This window comes from Bos indicus x Bos taurus, chromosome 10 (assembly GCF_003369695.1).
Source record: "Bos indicus x Bos taurus breed Angus x Brahman F1 hybrid chromosome 10, Bos_hybrid_MaternalHap_v2.0, whole genome shotgun sequence".
In the NCBI taxonomy this organism is placed as follows: Eukaryota; Metazoa; Chordata; class Mammalia; order Artiodactyla; family Bovidae; genus Bos; species Bos indicus x Bos taurus.
The window spans coordinates 69,641,817-69,664,258 of NC_040085.1; the positions used below are offsets into that span (position 1 = coordinate 69,641,817).

The window sequence follows — 22,442 nt, forward strand, 5'->3', positions numbered from 1 at the left end:
TTAAGTTAGATCATATCTAAATTTAAGTTACAAATGTTCTATAGAAAAAAAATTTCCCCTAGTGCTACAGTCTCATAGATAAGGTACCAAACCTTTAGAAGGATCAACTTTTTAACTAAGATTCTTTGGAGAAACAGTTAAAAGGAAGTATGGAAAAATTAGCAGTAAACAAAAACTCAAGTTTAAAATTATGGATGGAGGAAACACTTTAGAAGAAAATTTTATCACAAAATATTGGAATCTTTTGAAACTAAAAAGTCATTCTGCTTTATAAATACTTTCACTTTTGTATATTTACTTTGAGTTTCAAAACAAATTTTGCAAGATATTTTCCTTTTCATCAGTGAAATACCTGTTTAACCAATAATATTAAAAGTACTAATGCAAATTTACTCAACATATTTTCTCAAAAATGCAAATAGTATTAAAAGTATAAATGCAAATTTACTAAATATACTTTTCTCAAAAATGAAAATCACTATTTCTGAAAAAGTTTAATTCTATTTAGAGTATTTATATTTAAATATGTCAGTGTATTTAAATATAAATAGGACAGAAAGAGTAAAGACCTAACAGAAGCAGAAGAGATTAAGAGGTGGAAAGAATAGACAGAACTATACAAAAAGAGTCTTAATGACACGGATAACTACAATGTGTGTTCACTTATCTAGAGCCAAACATCCTGGAGTGTGAAGTCAAGTGGGCCTTAGGAAGCATTACTACAAACAAAGCTAGTGGAGGTGATAGAATTCCAGCTGAGCTATTTAAAAACCTAAAAGATGATGCTGTTGAAGTGCTGCACTCAATATGTCAGCAAATTTGGAAAGCTCAGCAGTGGCCACCGGACTGGAAAAGGTCAGTTTTCATTCCAATCCCAAAGAAGGGCAATGCCAAAGAATGTTCAAACTACCGCACAGCTGTGCTCATTTCCCATGCTAGTAAGGTTATGCTCAAATCCTTCAAGCTAGGCCTCAGCAGTATGTAAACCAAAAACTTCCAGATGTACAAGCTGGGTTTAGAAAAGGCAGAGGAACCAGAGATCAAATTGCCAACATTCACTGGATCATAGAAAAAGCAATAGGTTTCCAGAAAAGCATAAACTTCTGCTTCATTGACTACACTAAAGTCTTGACTTTAGTGCTAAGTCACTTCAGTCGTGTCTGACTCTTTGTGACCCCATGAACTGTAGCCTGCCAGGCTCCTCTGTCCATGGGATTTTCCAGGAAAAGATATAGTTACCATTTCCTCCTCCAGGGGATCTTCCCAACCCACAGATCAAACCCACATCTCTTATGTCTCCTGCATTGGCAGGCGGGTTCTTTACTACTAGTGCCACCAGTCTGCTTTTTTTTTGACTGTGGGGATCACAACAAATTGTGGAAAATATTTCTCTGGTGGCTCAGACAGTAAAGAATCTGCCCACAATGCGGGAGACCCAGGTTCAATCCCTGGGTTGGAAAGATCCATTGGAGAAGGGAATGGTGCCCACTCCAGTATTCTTGCCTGGAGAATTCCATGGACAGAGGAGCCTGCTGAGCTATGGTCCATGGGGTCTCAAACGCATGTGAGACACAACTGAGTGACTCACACACACACTTAAGGAGATGGGAATACCAGACCACCTTACTTGTTTCCTGAGAAATCTGTATGCAAGTCAAGAAGAAACAGTTAGAATCCTACATGGAACAAATGACTGGTTCAAAATTGGGAAAGGAGTAAGACGAGGCTGTATATTGTCACCCTGCTTATTTAACTTATAGAGTAAGTGTTAGTCGCTCAGTAGTGCCCAACTCTTTGTGACCCCATGGCCTGCAGCCCACCAGGCTCGTGTCCATGAGATTTCCAGGCAAGGATACTGGAGTGGGTTGCCACTGCCTTCTCCAGGGGATCTTCCCGACCCAGAAATTGAACCCAGGTCTCCTGCACTGCAGGCAGGTTCTTTACAGACTGAACTACAAGGGAAGCTCATATATAGAGCACATCATGTGAAATGCCAGGCTGGAGGAAGGAGAGTGAAAAAGCTGGCTTAAAATTCAACATTCAAAAAACTAAGATCATGGCATCCAGTCCCATCACTTCATGGCAAATAGAAGGGGCAAAAGTGGAAACAGTGACAGACTTTATTTTTTTGGGCTCCAAAATCACTGCAGATGGTGACTGCAACCATGAAATTAGAAGACACTTGCTTCTTGGAAGAAAAGCGATGACAAATCTAGACAGCATGTTAAAAAGCAGAGATATCACTTTGCCAACAAAGGTCTGTCTAGTCAAAGCTATGGTTTTTCCAGTAGTCATGTACGGATGTGACAGTTGGACCATAAAGGAGGCTGAGTGCCAAAGAACTGACGCTTTTGAACTGTGGTGTTGGAGAAGACTCTTGAGAGTCCCTTGGACTATAGGGAGATCAAACCAGTCAAGGAAAATCAACCTGAATAGTCACTGGAAGGACTGATGCTGAAGCTGAAGTTCTAATACTTTGGCTACCTGATGTAAAGAGCTGACTTACTGGAATAGACCCTGATGCTGGAAAGACTGAAGGCAAAAGGAGACGAGGATGACAAATGATGAGATGGTTGGATAGCATCACTGACTCAATGAATATGAATTTGAGCAAACCCTGGGAGACAGTGAAGGACAGGGAAGGCTGGCATGCTGCAGTCCATGAGGTCGCAAAGAGTTGAACATGATTTTGCAACTCAACTTACAATGCTAGTGTAGTCTACATGTATTAAGCAAGTGGGGGCTTCTCAAATAAAGAAAAAAGTCTTATTTGGTTTTATAAATAATAAAGATGATTAAAAAAGTAAAAAATTGAGCTTAAAAAATACAACCCAAACCACCTGTTTTTAAAAGTCACACCAGCCATCTACTTCTAAAAAACCCTTATCAAAGCTATTTCTTCAAACCCAACATTTACTAATTCAACAGATGGGTTTTTAAAATGAGGAATGTAATTTTACTTTCAACTCACTGATTATATACTCAACTGGCAGCTTTAAAAAAATAATTTTAGAATACACGAAGACTTGAATTAAACCATTCTCAGCATTTCCCAGGATTGTTTGCTAACTGGCTTGTTTTTATTTATATATGAGCTTTTAACATGTCTACCACAGGTAGTACACAGAAATAATTATTTGCAACTATAAAACCTATGAAGTAAACGCCCAATGTAACATCATTGCTTTTTTCTTCTCTTATAAGAATCATTACTGTGAACGCGAACTCGCTGGTGTACAGAGGATGCTATTTTCATGCTGTCTTTCTTTGTAAATGTCTTCTCTACTGCTCCAGGTTTCCAAAGTAACAACTGTGCGTCTTCTCCTCCAGTTAGCAAAGAATCATCCTGCATATTCCAACAGAAGGACCGGACTGTAGCAGCATGCCCTCCTTGAAGGCTGGTCACATGGACCAATCCTGATGTCATACAGTTCATTATGCGAATAATTCCTGTGTTTGTCCCTCCGACAACAAACAATTTGTCCGTCTTTTCATGATATAGGCCACCAATCAAATAGTCCAAAATCCCTTCTTTCACGTTAATTACTTCTCTGACATCAGGAACGTTCAAACATGTAATTGGTTCATCTGTATCCAGATGATTAAGATCCCACCAACAAAATCCCTCATCATGTGTCATGCAGTAAATCTGTTTATAATCTTTCCCAGACCAACCAATAAAACTTACTGATGAAACTGAGTTACAGGTTGTGACCAGTGCATCGTCTTCATTATCCGCACTAATATCAAATACATTTACCAGGCCATCAGTTGAACCTGAGACTACCATGTTTGGATTACTGGGATGGAAACGTACTTGAGTGATATCATCACTATGTGTCTCTGAATATGCACCAAGTGGCTCTTTGGTAGTAGACAAGTCCTGAGAATTAATTCTTGCATCCCAAAATACCAACAACGCATCATCATCAACTTTTTCTGTACCAGCACAAATGACATGATCATTAGAGCTGATATCAAAACTGATAAAAATATTGGAAGGGTAACCCTTGAACAGCTGGACAGGTTTTCCACTGGCCAGTCGAGCATCCCAACACTTCACAGTGCCATCAGTGCATGAGGAATACACACTGTCATGGGAATTCGCAAACTTGACTCCATTAAGTCCAGGATACCCTCTAAATTCTCGTATTACATTTAACCTTTCTTTATCATGTATTCTGATTGATCCATTAGAACACAAAACAGCAACCAAGCTTCCTTTTTCTGTTTGTACAGTCTTTGATGTGTCTATGCCAAGCAGGTAAGTAGGCTCTTTAGTTTCTGAGGAACGTTTAACAATGTTCAAGTTGGCAAATTGTTCTTCAATCTTCTCCATATCAGGAGTGCATCCAAGGGTAGTAAAAATCTGTAATAAAAACAAAAATTGAAATTAAACCCAAAGTGTCTCTACATTGTAATTAAATCAAGAACATTTCCCTCTGAGAGCTGGCACAAGAAAACAGAAATAAAATCTAATATTTTAATCATTCCCCTACCATGATGTAACTAAAACTCAGCTGCTTCCTTCTAATTCAACCACTTTTTATATACTGAATCTACTGCCAGTAAGAGATTATAAAAATGTATGTACATGTACATACATTGCTTAGTAATTCCTTTCAGCTCAAACCTAATTATTGGTCCTACTCATGGTCCTCAGCATTAGCCAGGATCTCTACTTTGGGATCATCTTCTCCTGGCCCCAGCTACCTTATACAGTTATAGAATCTAACACAGATGTGTTGGCAGAAAAATAGTCCCTCAAAGATGTTCATGCCTTCATCCCAGGAACCTATGAGTATGTTAGGTTACATGGCAAAGACGAATTGAGGTCGTAAATGGAATTAAGGTTGCTAATCAGTTGACATTAAAATAGATTATTGAGGATTATCTGGGTGAACCCAAAGTAATCACCAGTGCCCTTAAAAGTAGAAGCAGGCAGAATATGAGAATCAATGGGAGATGTTCCTGTGGAAAAAGGTTCAGAGAGATACATTACTGGTTTGGGCGCGGGAAGCCAATAATTGGGTGGCCTCTAGAGAGTGGAAGAGGCAAGGAAATAGCTTCCTTTAGAGCCTCCACGTGAAAGTGCAACTCTGCTAATCCTTGATTTTAGCCCAGTGAGACCCACTTTGAACTTCTGACCTCCAGAGCTATAAAAAATGTATGTCATTTCAAGCCACCAATTTTGCAGTAATTTGTTACAGCAGCGATAAAAAAAGCTAATAGAGGTATCCAGTAGGAATTGCAGAGATATGCTTCTCAGGCAGGAGCAGCTTGCAAATGGTAGAGCTGGAATTTGAACCCAGGCATTCCGGCTTCAGAAACGGTGATCTTCACCACCACACCAGATTGCTTCTCAATGGTAGGTTGTATATAGAACAAGTTCCAGGCCAGAAAAATATGCATAAAGTCTAGTGACTTTATCCCAAGTTTTTCTATCTTGGTTTCACCAAATGAATATTCTTGCCAGCCTCACAAATTCACATTTTCATTCGTAAGATGAAATGCTTTTTTTTTTTCTGTTGCTTTAATGATAGCTTTTTAGCTGTCTGTCTTTTCATCTTTACAAGGAGAAATGAATATGAACTCAAGAGTGGTTAGAAAGATTAACTGAAATAATGTGTATGCATTCAACAAATGTTACATAAAAATGACCAGGATCACCATTACCAATAACACTAACACCACATGGTAGAGAATGCAAATCTATCCGAGTGGCTCCAAACAGCACAATTAAACCAACAGGCAAAAAATATTAAAAGCTGGATTGAGGTTCAAAAGAAGAATAAGCATTTTCTCCAGCTTTAAATTTTGAACATTTTAAAACTTAACAAAAGTTGAAAGAATAGTACAATGGACACCCACACACATACACACAGTCTTTCACCTCCGAGGATCACCAACTTGTTTTCTTCTATCTCTATAAACACAGACACATGCATTTTTGATGAGCTATTTGAAAGTGAACTGCAGACAAAATATCATTTCACTTCTAAATACTTTGACACAGAGAACCTCCCCAATCTTCTGTTTTCTTAACATTGAATTTTTCGAAAAGTCCAGCCAGTTGTCTCATAAAATGTCCTATATTCTAGATTTTTCTAATTGTCTCCTCTTCGAGATTAGATTCCAGTTTAACATTGTTATCAGGGATACAATTTATGTGATGCTGCTGTTACTGCTGCTGCTAAGTCACTTCAGTCGTGTCCGACTCTGTGTGACCCCATAGACGGCAGCCCACCAGGCTTCCCTGTCCCTGGGATTCTCCAGGCAAGAACACTGGAGTGGATTGCCATTTCCTTCTCCAGTGCATGAAAGTAAAAACTGAAAGTGAAGTTGCTCAGTTGTGTCTGACTCTTCACAACCCCATGGACTGCAGCCTACCACGCTCCTCTATCCATGGGATTTTCCAGGCAAGAGTACTGGAATGGGGTGCCATCGCCTTCTCTGTTATGTGATGCTGGGGACTTCTTACTGCATCACATCATAGAGGCTCATAATAACAACTTTGAACACTTCCTTAAGTTGCTGGTGCTCAAACTGTCTCTGACCTGACCACTGAGAAACTCCTCAGGCCAGCTTCTGTGTGCTTTTGATATGTCATTATCACAATTAGTCCGTAAGTCCCTAGACGGAACAACTCTGTATAAGAATAAACTAAGTCCGAAAATAGTGAGCTTCCTTTAAGTATTCAGAGACTAGAAGATCATTTACCTCCACAGCATAATTGTTGGTTTTATAACCAGATAGGTTAAATGGCCTTCTCTCCTTGAACACGTCATGCTTCTGTCTCAGGACTGTGGCAGTAGCTACTTCTCTGTCTGGAATACTATCTGTACATTTTTTGTGTGATTAACTCCTGCCTGTTATTCAGGTCTCAATATGTTACCTCCCCAGAGAGAACCTCCCTGATCAACCAACCTGAAGTGGCTGGTCACTCCCTATCATATTGCCCATTTTGTTAAATAAAAAATTAAAAATGCTTTAATTATGAACTATTTCAAATGTACACAGAAGTGTAGAAAAAAGGAAACATACTCAAATACTGGATTACCTAGATTTAACAGATGTTAACATTTTGCCATATTTGCCTCAGTTTTTTATTTAAACAAATGAAACGATAGATACAACTTCTGATTAAGAAATTCTAAAAATGGCATCACATTTATATGTTATCTTTGCTACAATTTGCTCTTTTCACTCAATATTTTTGAAAAACTTGATTTTACCTGATTTTCTTGCCTTTTTTGTTATCAATATGGTTGTTGAATAAATGAATGAATAATTGATTCAGCTTTCATGCATAAAGAGCTGAAGAGCTCCAGGAGAAGCAGAATAAACCTAAAATGATATCTCATATGTCTGTATGTTTGCAGGGAGAGCTCTGCTTATGGAAATTAGTAACATAATGGCATTCTTTAGCAGTACTTTAAATAAAGCACAAAAAGGAAATATAAAGACTTTATATTTGTGAAAGAAACATTATTTAACATAATTTTTTTTTTTTTTTTACTACAAGCTATTCAAATAGGTCCTAAAATGTATGTTCACTTAAGAGTATACTGCCTACACACTTCAAGAAAAAAACCCTTTTTAATTCCAGATAAAAAAAAACTACCCATTCTTGAAATAATCAGTGTTAATAAGATTACAAAAGAATTCTTTGCTACTGTTTCATATTGATCTCTGCCTATGAAATATCAGATTGATGAGAATTTTAAGCAATAAGAAAGCTGAATGTGACTTTTAAGTTAACAGTAAGTTATAGGACTACGGCTGTGCACTGCTACCCCCAAGCAATATAGCAGTGCTGTACTCCTCCCCCCAACAGTGTTGCCCAGAGAGTCTGTTTCGAGTTGGAACAGTCCCCTACAAGGCTTTAATCCAAAGGATTCTGGGATCGATGATGCAGGCAGAGTGGGGCCCAGATGGAATGCTACAGCAAACCAACATTTTAAGACAGCAGTAATGGTAACAATCTCAGTAGTGTTCCACCTGACACACCGTTTAAATGCAGTACAGTGCTTCAAAAAAAGAGAAAGATGTTAGGAGACAGGTAGATCCCACAATGCTCTCAGTATTATAGAGCTTATATTCATTCATCCACAGATACAAACAGTAAAATATTACTTTAACCTCCTTGGGAAAAGATGAAAACCTCTGACTTATGTTTTAACACATTAATATGCCTATGCAAATGAGCCATATTTGAAATATAACTTCCAAGGTTACACAGTTAATCTTAATTTTACACACTAATGAATCATTGTAAAATGATAAATAAACCTTTTTACTTCTGTGTATGCCCTTATCTGAGGGTTTTTTTTTTTTTTTGGCATGATTCTCTTCCCATTCCTCAAGATAAGCCATAGTCTCTCTTTTCTTCTCACTTAGTAACCTCATTGAAATTCATGTTTTCAAGTGCCACCTACATGCCAATGAGCTCATCTATTTACAAGTCCGTATTTCCAAGTGTCAACTAGCCATCTCTCCTTGAATCCCACTACAACTCCAAGTTAAATTGATTATTTATGCTTCCCCTCCATGAAACATTCTCCTTAAAAGTAAAACCAAATTATGCTTTTCAATGTTTTCCATGTTGGTCGATGGTATTGGCACCATGACAACATTCTCATCTACTCAATTACCTAAGCCAGAATCTCTGGGGAATATCCAATTCTCCTATTCAGGCTCTCATCCAATCCCTTTTCAAATCTTTTGCTGCAGGCTACTAACTGAAGTATAAGGTTCAATCTATTTCTGGAGATCAAAACAATATTGACAACTTTATACGGTTCAACCTAACAAAAATGTATAAAGAAAACAAATAAGATTAACCATAATTTTAATATTTTCCCTATTTGTTTCTGTTAGATACATAAAAGGAAGCTAAGTCAGCATTTTAGATCTCAAGAGGCTAGTGAGAGCTGAGGACGCCTTTCTTATACTAATGCACACACACAAATGAAAAACGGCACAAATAGAAAAGAACAGAAAAGAATACTGAAGCAAAGAATAGGGAGGAGAAAAGAAGAGGAATGAAGATAAGCCCAAAGAGAACAGAACAGAAAGAGAAGGGAAGGCAGTTACTGCCACCACCTCTTAAATCACACTGCACTTTGTACTTTCCCAATACGGAGAAGAGATGAGGAGGAGAAGTCCAGATAAAGGAAGTTCAGTAGAGTCTAAAGCCATGTTGGCTAAAAAGTTTTCATTAAGCCATCTTGAAACACACTAGATGGAAAATGCTCATTAATCTCTAATCTGAGGAACAGTCCTTAGATAACTGAGAGCTGATTCACTTGATAACAACATCCCTAAACATTAAGTATTTCTTCTGGGGCTTTTGCCTTAGTAAGAGTTAAGTTATCTTTATCAATCAAAATGTTCATTTTATTTCCTATTAAAATAAACCCAATAAAGTGTTATTTCTATATATAAAGTACATTATAAATACATCTAACTGCAACTAGGCATTCCTCTTATTTTTGAATTGACCAAGTTTGAATATGAAATCTGAGGGACAGCCTAGCTAGCTTAAATAATTCCATAATGGAAGTGAAAGTCACTCAGTTGTGTCCAACTCTTTGCGACCCCATGGACTATAGAAGAAGTCCATGGAATTCTTCAGGCCAGAATACTGGAGTGGGTAGCCTTTCCCTTCTCCAGGGGATCTTCCCAACCTAGGGATCGAACTCAGGTCTCCTGCATAGCAGGCGTATCCTTTACCAGCTGAGCCACAGGGAAGCAGATAGCGGAAGAGGAAGTAGCTTTCTTTCCCATTTAAACAAGATGGAAAAAAGGATTAAAAGAAAACACACATTTTATACCTATTTAGAAACTATTGATTACAAAAGGCACTATACTAAAAATCCTTGGCCATGTATTATTGTGTAGGAAGTCAGAAATGAGCAGTATGTTTAGAAATAGATGCATTTCTATCTTTCCAGTATGAATGTTCATCATACTTGAAAGATCTGACAGCATAAGCAACAAATACTATTACAGTTTTCTACTAAAGAATAACAGTTGTATTTAAACTATATGTTGGATAAACGACTAGTTTTCTTTTGAAACAATTTATCAGACTTGGGTCAGAAAATCCAATTCCCCACAGCTCATACTTAATATTGCCCATTGACCACAAGGAACTCTGATGATGGTAAAATGCATAGATTCAGCTAATGTCCTAAATGTAGGGAGAAGCTAAATGAGAAAAGTCATTCCGGGATGGTCTTTAACAACAACACAATCCACATTAATAACATAACTACAATAATACTAAAACAACTGGCAAGGTGGGCGAGGACGGCAGAGGCTTGTAGAGAAGAAAACAATCATAATTGGAGTTCAACAAATGCTAGACTGTGTGCTGGAAACTTACATCTAGTATTTTTTTTTTTTTTAATCTTAATCATTTAACCCTATGAGATAGGCATTATTATCACCATTTCACAGAAGAAACTGAAGCTCAGAAAAACTGAGTAACTTGCCAATGCTCTCACAGGTAATAAGCGGAAAAATACAGGGGGAGTTTGATCTGAAATCCAAATTGTAACTTCAAAACCTGTGAACCTGTGTTCATTTCAATTCTATGCTATTCTTCTGTGTAAGTACTAAAATATTAGTGTTGACTTTAATTAAAGAATATGCCTATTAGGCTTTGAGAGGAGGAATTACACATCAGCATAAGCAGATGGAGAAAAAAGGGAGCAGAATGATTGCCAAAAAACACACCAACATGGAAAAAGGCTATAGTAAGTGAAAGTGAAGTCGCTCAGTCGTGTCTGACTCTCTGCAACCCCATGGACTGTAGCCCACCAGGCTCCTCCGTCCATGGGATTCTCCAGGCAGGAATACTGGAGTGGGTTGCCATTTCCTTCTCCAGGGGATCTTCCCGACCCAGGGATTGAGCCCAGGTCTCCTGCACTGCAGGCAGACGCTTTAACCTCTGAGCCACCAGAGAAGCCTAATACTGAACCACTGGCTAAAATCCATGAGCCTTATTCTTCCACCATGAAAACCAAGAAAGGACAAAGCGCTCTCTGGTTCCTCTGCCTTTTCTAAAACCAGCTTGAACATCTGGAAGTTCACGGTTCACGTTTTGCTGAAGCCTGGCTTGGAGAATTTTGAGCATTACTTTACTAGCATGTGAGATGAGTGCAGTTTTGCGGTAGTTTGAGCATTCTTTGGCATTGCCTTTCTTTGGGATTGGAGTGAAAACTGACCTTTTCCAGTCCTGTGGCCACTCCTGAGTTTTCCAAATTTGCTGGCATATTGAGTGCAGCACTTTCACAGCATCATCTTTCAGGATTTGAAATAGCTCAACTGGAATTCCATCACCTCCACTAGCTTTGTTCGTAGTGATGCTTTCTAAGGCCCACTTGACTTCACATTCCAGGTTGTCTGGCTCTAGGTGAGTGATTACACCATTGTGATTATCTGGGTCGTGAAGATCTTTTTTGTACAGTTCTTCTGTGTATTCTTGCCATCTCTTCTTAATATCTTCTGCTTCTGTTAGGTCCATACCATTTCTGTCCTTTATCGAGCCTATCTTTGCATGAAATGTTCCCTTGGTAACTCTACTTTTCTTGAAGAGATCTCTAGTCTTTCCCATTCTGTTGTTTTCCTCTATTTCTTTGCATTGATCGCTGAAGAAGGCTTTCTTATCTCTTCTTGCTATTCTTTGGAACTCTGCATTCAGATGCTTATATCTTTCCTTTTCTCCTTTGCTTTATGCTTCTCTTCTTTTTACAGCTATTTGTAAGGCCTCCCCAGACAGCCATTTTGCTTTTTTGTATTTCTTTTCCATGGGAATGGTCTTGATCCCTGTCTCCTGTACAATGTCACGAACCTCAGTCCATAGTTCATCAGGCACTCTATCTATCAGATGTAGTCCCTTAAATCTATTTCTCACTTCCACTGTATAATCATAAGGGATTTGATTTAGGTCATACCTGAATGGTCTAGTGGTTTTCCCTACTTTCTTCAATTTAAGTCTGAATTTGGTAATAAGGAGTTTGTGATCTGAGCCACAGTCAGCTCCTGGTCTTGTTTTTGCTGACTGTATAGAGCTTCTCCATCTTTGGCTGCAAAGAATATAATCAATCTGATTTCAGTGTTGACCATCTGGTGATGTCCATGTGTAGAGTCTTCTCGTGTTGTTGGAAGAGGGTGTTTGCTATGACCAGTGTGTTTTCTTGGCAAAATTCTATTAGTCTTTGTCCTGCTTCACTCCATATTCCAAGGCCAAATTTGCCTGTTACTCTAGGTGTTTCTTGACTTCCTACTTTTGGGTTTTATTACCAAGATTTCATTGTTTATTATTCTGACTTAATGTAAGAGGCTTCTAAAAGAAAGACTTAGGAAACATATTTTAAAAAGTCAAATTTCACTCATTTTAAAGAGAGGGATTTTGATCATTCTATCCTCTCCCTTTCCTACCTTTTTACTTGTTTTTTTTCCCAAAAATAAAAGGGAAAAAACTGGATACAAAAAGGAATTGTCAGAAGACTATAAAAATCTATGCCAAGTAATACTGGTAGGATCCTTGATTCTAAAGACATCAACAACAACAACAAAAAATGAACCAGTGAAATGATACAATATTTTAAAACTTAATATAAAACTCTATCTGCTAAGTTTCTGTGTATTTTTAAATTAATCTATTTTTGAATATCTAAAATAGCCCCACAGTTCAAAATTCAAAAGGTTCCAAAACTAATGTCTTTCCAGAACATTTCTGTCCTCAAGCCCCTTTCCTCTCGCAGGAGGTGTCAAATGTTATGTTTCTTATGAATACTTTCAGAGATTGTCAATTTGGAAATAATGCAGTGAATTAATTTCCAGCATGTCAATAGTCTGTCAATGTGGTACAATAAAAAAGCAATATATTTAAGAATAAAACATCCTAAGTTCAAATCCTTGTTTACCACAAACTAGCAAAGTCATCATTGTACAAATTAACCTAACCTCACCTCTGTAAGCCTCAGTTTCTTCATCTTTAAAATGGGGATAGAAATGGATATTCTTGATATTGAGTGCCTTTTATAGCCAAGTAAAATGCTAAATGATGGAGATTCAGATGAGAAACACACTTGCTGTCTTCAAAAGGCTGGGAGAAAGACCAGGAAACAATTACAATATACAGTGATGATACAAGGACATAAGAAATCATGGAACACAGAAGGATGTAGTGAACATAATTCTTGGCATAAAAAAAAAGCAAATATTGATTTCCTTTCTAATAAATTTTCATTTGATTTGCCTTATTTCATTTCACATTCACGTTTTAAAAACTACCATTGTACAGCTTAAAAAAAAATGAAAGCAGTCTGTTACTTTTATATTAAAACTATTCTTTAAAAAATGAATCAATACCCAAAATTTCATGAACACAAATATCAAACCAATAACTCTCAATTCTGAACAAACCATTGACATATCAAATTGAGTGAGTGTTTTTTAAGATTTTTTCATTTCATAATGAAAAATACATTTCTAAATAGCAAATGAACTTCAATATGTTTTAGAAGAAAATATACTTTCACTGAAGTGAAACTCAAGTTCTCAGTCAACTTCTCCAAGATTCTTTAAGTTAGGTACCAATTAGAGAGGTTTAATATCTATCCTATTAAAAATACCCTTTGATCTTCTTGGAAAAATGGCCTGAATCTAGGTCTCAGACAGGGGAACTAGAAGATGAGCCTAAAGCAACAAATAGTGCCCAAAAGTAAAGAAGTGATTAAAAAAAAAAAGACACAAGAGCTATGATCTCCCATTGGTCACTCTAGACCAATTTGAGCAGCAAAATAACACTGGGTTAGGTAAAAAAGAATAAATAGCCATGAATCCGTATTGATAAAAATAAATGACTCTCCTCTCCTAGAGTATAGGCTGGACTTAATTATTTGCTTCCAAAGAACAGAGTAAGGAAAGAGTAAAAAGAGACTTTAACCAGAGAAAACCAGAAGATACCACCTTAAAAACCAATCAAGGTTAATATCACTGGTGGTAAATTATGTTGCTGTCACTTGCCCCCTGATGTGATGTGATGACATTCTGTGACATTCTTCTCAAAACTTCACGTGTCTGAGTGCTAAGTCACTTCAGTTGTGTCCGACTCTTTGCAACCCTATGGACTATAGCCCACTGGTTTTCTCTGTCCGTGGGATTCTCCAGGCAAGAATACTGGGGTAGGTTGCCATGCCCTCCTTCAGGGGATCTTCCCAACCCCGGGGTCGAATTTGTGTCTCCTGTGGCTCCTGCACTGCAGGCAGATTCTTTTTTTTTTTTTAATTTTAATTGGAGGCTAATTACTTCACAATATTGTACTGGTTTTGCCATACATTAACATGCAGGCAGATTCTTTACTGCTGAGCCACTGGCTGCTGAGTCGCTTCAGTCGTGTCCGACTCTGTGCGACCCCATAGACAGCAGCCCACCAGGCTCCCCATCCCTGGGATTCTCCAGGCAAGAACACTGGAGTGGGTTGCCATTTCCTTCTTCAATACATGAAAGTGAAAAGTGAAAGTGAAGTCGCTCAGTCGTGTCCGACTCCTAGCGACCCCATGGACTGCAGCCTACCAGGCTCCTCTGTCCATGGGATTTTCCAGGCAAGAGTGCTGGAGTGGGGTGCCATTGCCTTCTCCTGAGCCACTGGGGAAGCCCCCAAAATTCATAACCCCAGCCTATTCTTGAGAAAACATCAAACTCAACTGAGGGACAACCTACAAATATGTGGCTAGTACTCTTCAAATTTCAAAGTCATGAAAAAGAAGGAAGGTCTGAGAGACTGGTGGTATTTTTGATTAGATTGGTGGTATTCTTGATTAGATTCTTAACCAAAAAAAGCATATCAGTGGGAAAACCAGTTAAATCCAGATGAATTCTGTACTTTAGTCAATAGTATTATACCAGTGTTTTCTGGTTTTGACAAATGTATCATGGCTATGTGAAGGGTACAGAAGGGTGAAGGAGGGCTGCCTACTATATTTCTAAGGTCTCCACACTGAATTTAGGACATGAGAAGCAGCCCACAGGAATAGATATACCTGCGATTTGGTACAGGACATTCACGGCATCCCAGAAGGGAAAAGGGTCCAGGTCCCCCAGCAAAGATTGCCTCAGCCCTAGCCTGTGATGACTTTCTGCCAGTAGTAGTGAAGCAACGGTTGTATTTGGGTCAGGTGATCAAAAGGTGATGCCTTCTTCACCTTCTCTTCACCCACCTGCTGGCTGGATGCAGAGGATTCCAAGGCCCTAAAGAATGGTTGAGTCAAGCTTCCCTGGTGGTGCAGTGGATAGGAATCCACTTGCCAGTGCAGGAATCACGGGTTCGATCCCTGGTCCAGGAGGATCCCACAAGCCACAGAGCAACTAAGCCTGAGTGCCACAACTACTGAAGCCCGCACACTGAGAGTCTGTGCTCTGCAGCAAGAGATGCCACCGCAATGAGAAACCGAACACTGCAAGGAAGGCTCAGTGCGACCAAAAAAAAAAAAAGAGTGGTTGAGTCATAAAATGAAAGGAGTCTGATTCTGCCAATCATCACATGAAAGGCTAACTGCAGAATAGAAAAACCTACATCTGCCTGCATCAGTTAATCGTCAATGTAGACGCTACCTGAAAGATGTAGTTTGAAAAACTCCACAGCATAATGACTCCAATTTTTAATATCATTCATCTTTTCTTTGGGTTAACTCAAAGGGAATTTGCAAAGGAACTCATATCAAAGAAACACCAACATTCTAGCTATTTCTTTCATTTTATTTTTTTTTAATTAAACCCAAGTTAAATGCAATACTATTCACAGAAAATATATAATAATAAATATTATATAAATAGTAAATATTATATTTAATAAAAATTTTCCTATTCATGCATGCTTCTGTTCAGCTTATCTGTATATACACAAGAAAGGTCTTGGAATAATGTTCATAAAATGTATTTCAAGTATCTGGAGTGCATGTGTATATGTATGTGTGTGTGTATGGAGGGAATATGTTGCCTTCTCTTCAGTACTTTTTCCATATTGTTAAAATTTTTAACAATGATGATATAATCCCATAAGTACTATTATGTTCATTAAATTGATAAGAAAAGCACAGCTAACATGCAGCTAACCTAGAGGGTGGGATGGAGTGGGAGGCGGGAGGGAGGTTCTGAAAAAGCTGGCTTCTGAACTCAAGTATTTTTGTTCCAGAGCCCATACATACAATTAACTCCTATACTATACTGTCTCTATCATAAGCACTTAGCAGATTTTTTAGAAATAGGTGTAGGCTATGTTGCTGCTGCTGCTGCTAAGTCGCTTCAGTCGTGTCCGACTCTGTGCAACTCCACAGACGGCAGCTCACCAAGCTCCTCGGTTCACAGGATTCCCTAGGCAAGAATACCAGACTGGGTTGCCATTTCCTTCTCCGTAGGCTATGTTATCTGTATAATAAACATACACTATACTTATTTTTTTAAGGGAAGAGGTGTTAGCAGAGAATTTGGAAGAAGTAACTGCTGATGTCTCATGACATGTGTTACTGGCAAGGTCGATGGCAAACGGGAAAAATCTAATGGTAGTTACAAAAGCACTATGCTGCTAAGTCTGCTAAGTCACTTCAGTCATGTCCGACTCCGTGTGACCCCATAGATGGCAGCCCACCAGGCTCCCCCGTCCCTGGGATACTCCAGGCAAGAACACTGGAGTGGGTTGCCATTTCCTTCTCCAAACAAAAGTACTATACTGGACATTAAAGAACAGTCACTCATATGCATTACCAATATATCCTAGAGAATATCTTGGGATAAAAAGCAACATTGGTTTAATGTCAGCTGAATGTTTCTCAGAAAACTTTTATATAACAAATGTAGAGAAATTTGTGTGTATGTTTTAAACTACGTTTTCATTCCAATCCCAAAGAAAGGCAATGCCAAAGAATGCTCAAACTACCGCACAATTGCACTCGTCTCACACGCTAGTAAAGTAATGCTCAAAATTCTCCAAGCCAGGCTTCAGCAATATGTGAACCATGAACTTCCAGATGTTCAAGCTGGTTTTAGAAAAGGCAGAGGAACCAGAGATCAAATTGCCAACATCTGCTGGATCATGGAAAAAGCAAGGGAGTTCCAGAAAAGCATCTATTTCTGCTTTATTGACTATGCCAAAGCCTTTGACTGTGTGGATCACAATCAACTGTGGAAAATTCTGAAAGAGATGGGAATACCAGACCACCTGATCTGCCTCTTGAGAAATCTGAATGCAGGTCAGGAAGCAACAGTTAGAACTGGACATGGAACAACAGACTGGTTCCAAATAGGAAAAGGAGTTCGTCAAGGCTGTATCTTGTCACCCTGTTTATTTAACTTATATGCAGAGTACATCATGAGAAACGCTGGACTGGAAGAAACACAAGCTGGAATCAAGATTGCTGGGAGAAATATCAATAACCTCAGATATGCAGATGACACCACCCTTATGGCAGAAAGTGAAGAGGAACTAAAAAGCCTCTTGATGAAAGTGAAAGTGGAGAGTGAAAAAGTTGGCTTAAAGCTCAACATTCAGAAAACGAAGATCATAGCATATGGTCCCATCACTTCATGGTAAATAGATGGGAAACAGTGGAAACAGTGTCAGACTTTATTTTTCTGGGCTCCAAAATCACTGCAGATGGTGACTGCAGCCATGAAATTAAAAGACGCTACTCCTTGGAAGGAAAGTTATGACCAACCTAGATAGCATATTCAAAAGCAGAGACATTACTTTGCCAACAAAGGTCCATCTAGTCAAGGCTATGGTTTTTCCTGTGGTCATGTATGGATGTGAGAGTTGGACTGTGAAGAAGGCTGAGTGCCGAAGAATTGATCCTTTTGAACTGTGGTGTTGGAGAAGACTCTTGAGAGTCCCTTGGACTGCAAGGAGATCCAACCAGTCCATTCTGAAGGAGATCAGCCCTGGGATTTCTTTGGAAGGAATGATGCTAAAAATGAAACTCCAGTACTTTGGCCACTTCATGAGAAGAGTTGACTCATTGGAAAAGACTCTGATGCTGGGAGGGATTGGGGGCAGGAGGAGAAGAGGACGACAGAGGATGAGATGGCTGGATGGCATCACTGACTCGATGGAAGTGAGTCTGAGTGAACTCCGGGAGTTGGTGATGGACAGGGAGGCTTGGCGTGCTGCGATTCATGGGGTCGCAAAGAGTCGGACATGACTGAGCGACTGATCTGATCTGATCAAGAAACCATTTGTTTTATTTTTTAAATTTTTTTAAAATTTATTTTTAATTGAAGGCTAATTGCTTTACAATACTGGTTTCTGCCACATGTCAACATGAATCAGCCATAGACATACATACGTCCCCTCCCTCTTGAACCTCTCCCTCCTACCTCCCACCCCATTCAATCCTCTATGTTGTCAACCATTTGTTTTAAATCGGGCAGAAGTGCTACATATTTAATGGAAGGTATGCTAAACTGACATCTGCTACAATTTCAGTGTAATTTCAAATATCACATTCATTAATGACTGAGACTTAATGTCTTTGTAAATTAATCCGGCTTAGTGAGACTGAATATGCTATTCTTATTCACACGAATGTTCAAGATACTGCCTGCAGCAACATATGGTACTACATGCATTAAATACTCTAAAATTCTTAGGGAGAGCACAGTTTTTAAAGTGCAGGAATTTGTTACCAACAGAAAGGGGGGAGGGGGTAGGAACAAATGACATACACTCCCTCAAGCAGTATGAGATTATCCTTCAGCTTCCAGATATAACATTCAAAGTATCTTTTAAAAAACAGACATTTTTCTCAGTAACATCTTGAGGTGTCCAGCTTCTCAAATAAATCTTCCATCCTCCGTAGTAAGTCTATGAACACCCAGCTTCTTTCAACAAGAACAATAAATTGCCTTTGTCTTTCCAGAACAAGCAGCTGGTGAATCAAACAGAGAGGAACCAAACTTCCCCAATCACCAGATGTCTTAATTTGGAACAGACAGTAGCAACGTGGAAGAGTTCAAATCTTGAATTGGTACTCTATGTTTACGACTTCTTTTTGTAATTCTCAATAGATGCTTTTAAAAATTAAGTAAACGTTCTCTTTAAAAACTCCGAAAGAAAAAGGAAGATAGGAGGGAGAACAAAAAGAATCATGGCTTACAATAGAATGATGTTAACATCAAAGAACCAGTCTTTTGAATACTGTTACAGTTAGAAACCAATAAGCAATATCATTAAATCCTTATTCAGTAATTCAGAAATAATTCTTGAATGGCTGACATGACAGGCCTAAAACACAATGGATTTAGCAAAGAACACAGGCAAAGTCCCTGCTCTCAAAAGAGGGTGGTGAGGAGACAGACAGATACATAGATGATTATAATGGAAACCGTGTGTGCGTACTAAGCCTCCTCAGTCGTGTCTGACTCTGTGAGACTCTGTGAGACCCTGGGGACTATACCCTGCGAGGCTCCCCTGTCCATGGGATTTTCCAGGCAAGAATACTGGAGTGGATTTCCATTGCCTTCTCCAGGGGATCTTCCCAACCCAGGTATGGAACTCGCGTCTCATGTCTTCTGCATTGGCAGGTAGGTTCTTTACCACTAGCGCCACCTGGGAAGTCCTAATGGAAACAGGGATAAGTATCATAAAAAATAATGTGTAAGTCAGGACATGAGACGGGAAGAGCCTTTTACTTATTTTATTTTAGATTTTTATTTTGATGTGGATGATTTTTGAAGTCTTTATTGAACTTGTTACAGTATTGCTTCTGTTTTACGTTTTGGTTTTTTGACCACGTGGCACGTGGGATCTTAACTTCCTGACCAGGGATGGAACCTGAACCCCTTGCCTTAGAAGGTGAAGTCCTACCTAATCCCTGGACTGTCAGGGGAGTCCCAGGAAGAGCCTTTTAGGTTTGGTCATTAGAGGCAAGCCTCTCTCATGAAGTGACATTTGAGCCGAGACCAGAATAAAATTCGGAAGCGAAGTATTGGACCATGTGAGCCAAGAGCCTCCTGGGCAAAGAAAAACAGCAGGTGGGCTGGAGCAGCTAAAGCTGCGTCAGGGAAAGAAACTGGCGTAGGAATTATGGTTGAAGAGGTAGCTGGAGTCAGAGAAGAGCTTTGCAGGCCACGGTAAGGACTTCAGCTTTTACTCTCAGGTAAGGAAGCAAGCCACTGCAGGTTGACGGCAGCTGAGAATTGCTTGTGACTGATTCCTTGGCTGGCTCAGCCTGGAGAACACACCTTTGGGTAAGAATGAGGCAGTGAAAAGCCTTGATGCACAACTGTGGACAAGAGATACGAAAATAGGGAGAAGTGGCTGGATTGTGGCTGTAATGACAAAAGAGGAATAAACAGAATTTTCTCATTAGACTTCAAGAGGAGTACGAGAAGAGTCAAAGATGACTCTTAGGTTTCTGGCCTCAGGGACAAGGTGGATAGACCGTTGGCATGCTACTTTTAGGATAATTATAAGCATTTAGGAAATTAAAAGATGATTAATTAGATAATTAATCATCCAATTGTTTAAATAGTCTTTATAAACTGTGGAGCGTATGTGCGTGCTAAGTTACTTCAGTAGTGTCGAACTCTTTGCAACCCCATGGACTGTAGCCCACCAGGCTCCTCTGTCCATGGGATTCTCCAGGCAAGAATACTGGAGTAGGTTGCCATGCCCTCCTCCAGGGGATCTTCCTGACCCAGGGAAATCTGCATCTCTTATGTTTCCTGCATTCGCAGGCACGTTCTTTACCACTGCGCCACCTGGGAAGCTCATAAATTGTGGTATTGATATATTAATATAATAGAATTATACACAGCAAAGAAACCAGAAAGCCACAAACCACCAGTATGTGCAACAAGGTGGATTAACCTCAGAAATGTTTAATGATAGAAGCCTGGCAGAACAGGGTGCTACAGGATTTCACTGATACAAAGTTTAAGAACAGAAACAACAAATCTGTAATGGTAGCAACTGGAATACTGCTTATCTTTTGGTGGGATCCAGACTGAGAAAGAGAGCAAGAGGACTTTTGAGTGGTGATGATACACAGATGTGTACAAATTTGAAAAAACAAGCCGTCATGGAGGAGAATGACCTTCAGCCTCCATCAAGATTCTCATTCTGAGTAAAAAGGAACAAGTCTACTGTTGAAGGAGGAAGGGTGAGGTGAGAAATCCCCTATCTGGCACAGCACAGCAGTGCCTGCCTAAAGTTATGAGTGGAGGAGGGACAATGAGGAAAGCCCTCCGGCATCCCAACACTGCAGGCTCAGTCCCTAAGTCATGTTTGATTCTTTGCAACCCCATGGACTGTAGCCCACCAGTCTCCTCTGTCCATAGCATTTTTCAGGCAAAAATATTGGAGTGGATTGTCATACCCTCCTCCAGGGGATCTTTCCACCCTAGGGGTTGAAGCTACATGTCCTACCTTGGCAGGTGAATTCTTTACCACTGAGCCACCTGGGAAATCCCATGGACAGAGAAGCCTAGTGGGCTACAGTCAATGGGGTTGCAAAAGAGTTGGACAAGACTTAGCGACTAAACAACAACAACATACTAACTTACAACCCAACACTGCAGTGGCTTATTAATATCAGATAAAGGAGAGGTCTGAACAAGGACTATTAATTCACTTAAAATTGTCATAAACCTAAATGTGAGGGCAAGAACTACAAAACTTCTTGGAAAGAAGTAGGGAAGTTATGACCCTGGGTTAGGTGAAGATTTCTTAGTATACAAAAGCACAAACCAGCAAAGAAAAGCTTGACTTAATTAAAACTTAAAACTTTTGCTTTCTGAAAATTGGTTAAGAAAATAAAACGCCAATCTAAAAGAAGTGAAGCTCAAGTTACCAGAAATGAAGTTTATTTGGGAACAGTAGAGGAACTGCAATTCGGGACACCATGCTGTAGCAAATTACAGACAAGCCTGTTAAGGTTTAGGGTGGGTTGCTTTTATGAACAAAGTGTGCAAAAGGGGACAGTCCAGCTGGGAGATATGCAGAGAGTTCACTGGCTTGAAGGTGGGAAGAAAGTTTTGGAGGATGCTCATTGGTCACAGGTTAAGTAAGTGTTAGTCGCTCAGTCATGCCCGACTCTTTGTGACCCCATGGACTGTAGCCCATCAAGCTCCTCTGTCCCTGAGATTTTCCAGGCAAGGATACTGGAGTGGGTTGCCATCTCCTTCTCCAGGGGATCTTCCCAACCCAGGGATCGAACCTGGGTCTCCTGCACTGCAGGCAGATTCTTTACCTACTGAGCTACAAGGGAAGGTCACAGGTTAAGCTTCAATAAATCTGTAAATCTGATAATCCTCTATACAGCTCTATACAGTCAGCAAAAACAGTATGGCTAAATCAAATCCCTTATTATACAGTGGAAGTGACAAACAGATTCAAGGGATTAGATCTGATAGACAGAGTGCCTGAAGAA

At 39.3% G+C, this 22,442-nt stretch overlaps 1 protein-coding gene across 4 annotated transcripts in view; it reads right to left on the reverse strand.

Annotated features, from left to right (window-relative positions):
- Positions 1–3,058: 3,058 nt before the first annotated feature.
- The window catches only part of WDR89 (WD repeat domain 89), a 47,156-nt gene continuing 27,772 nt past the window's right edge, over positions 3,059–22,442 (reverse strand). For 3 of the 4 annotated variants that reach the window (XM_027554277.1, XM_027554276.1, XM_027554275.1), the window contains one exon: positions 3,059–4,369. In XM_027554277.1, coding sequence (XP_027410078.1) covers positions 3,179–4,339 — 1,161 coding nt within the window. In that variant the 5' untranslated portion in view covers positions 4,340–4,369 and the 3' untranslated portion in view covers positions 3,059–3,178. Of the gene's footprint in view, positions 4,370–12,983; positions 13,121–22,442 lie in introns of all 4 variants that reach the window. The other variant, XM_027554274.1, reaches the window with a different exon arrangement.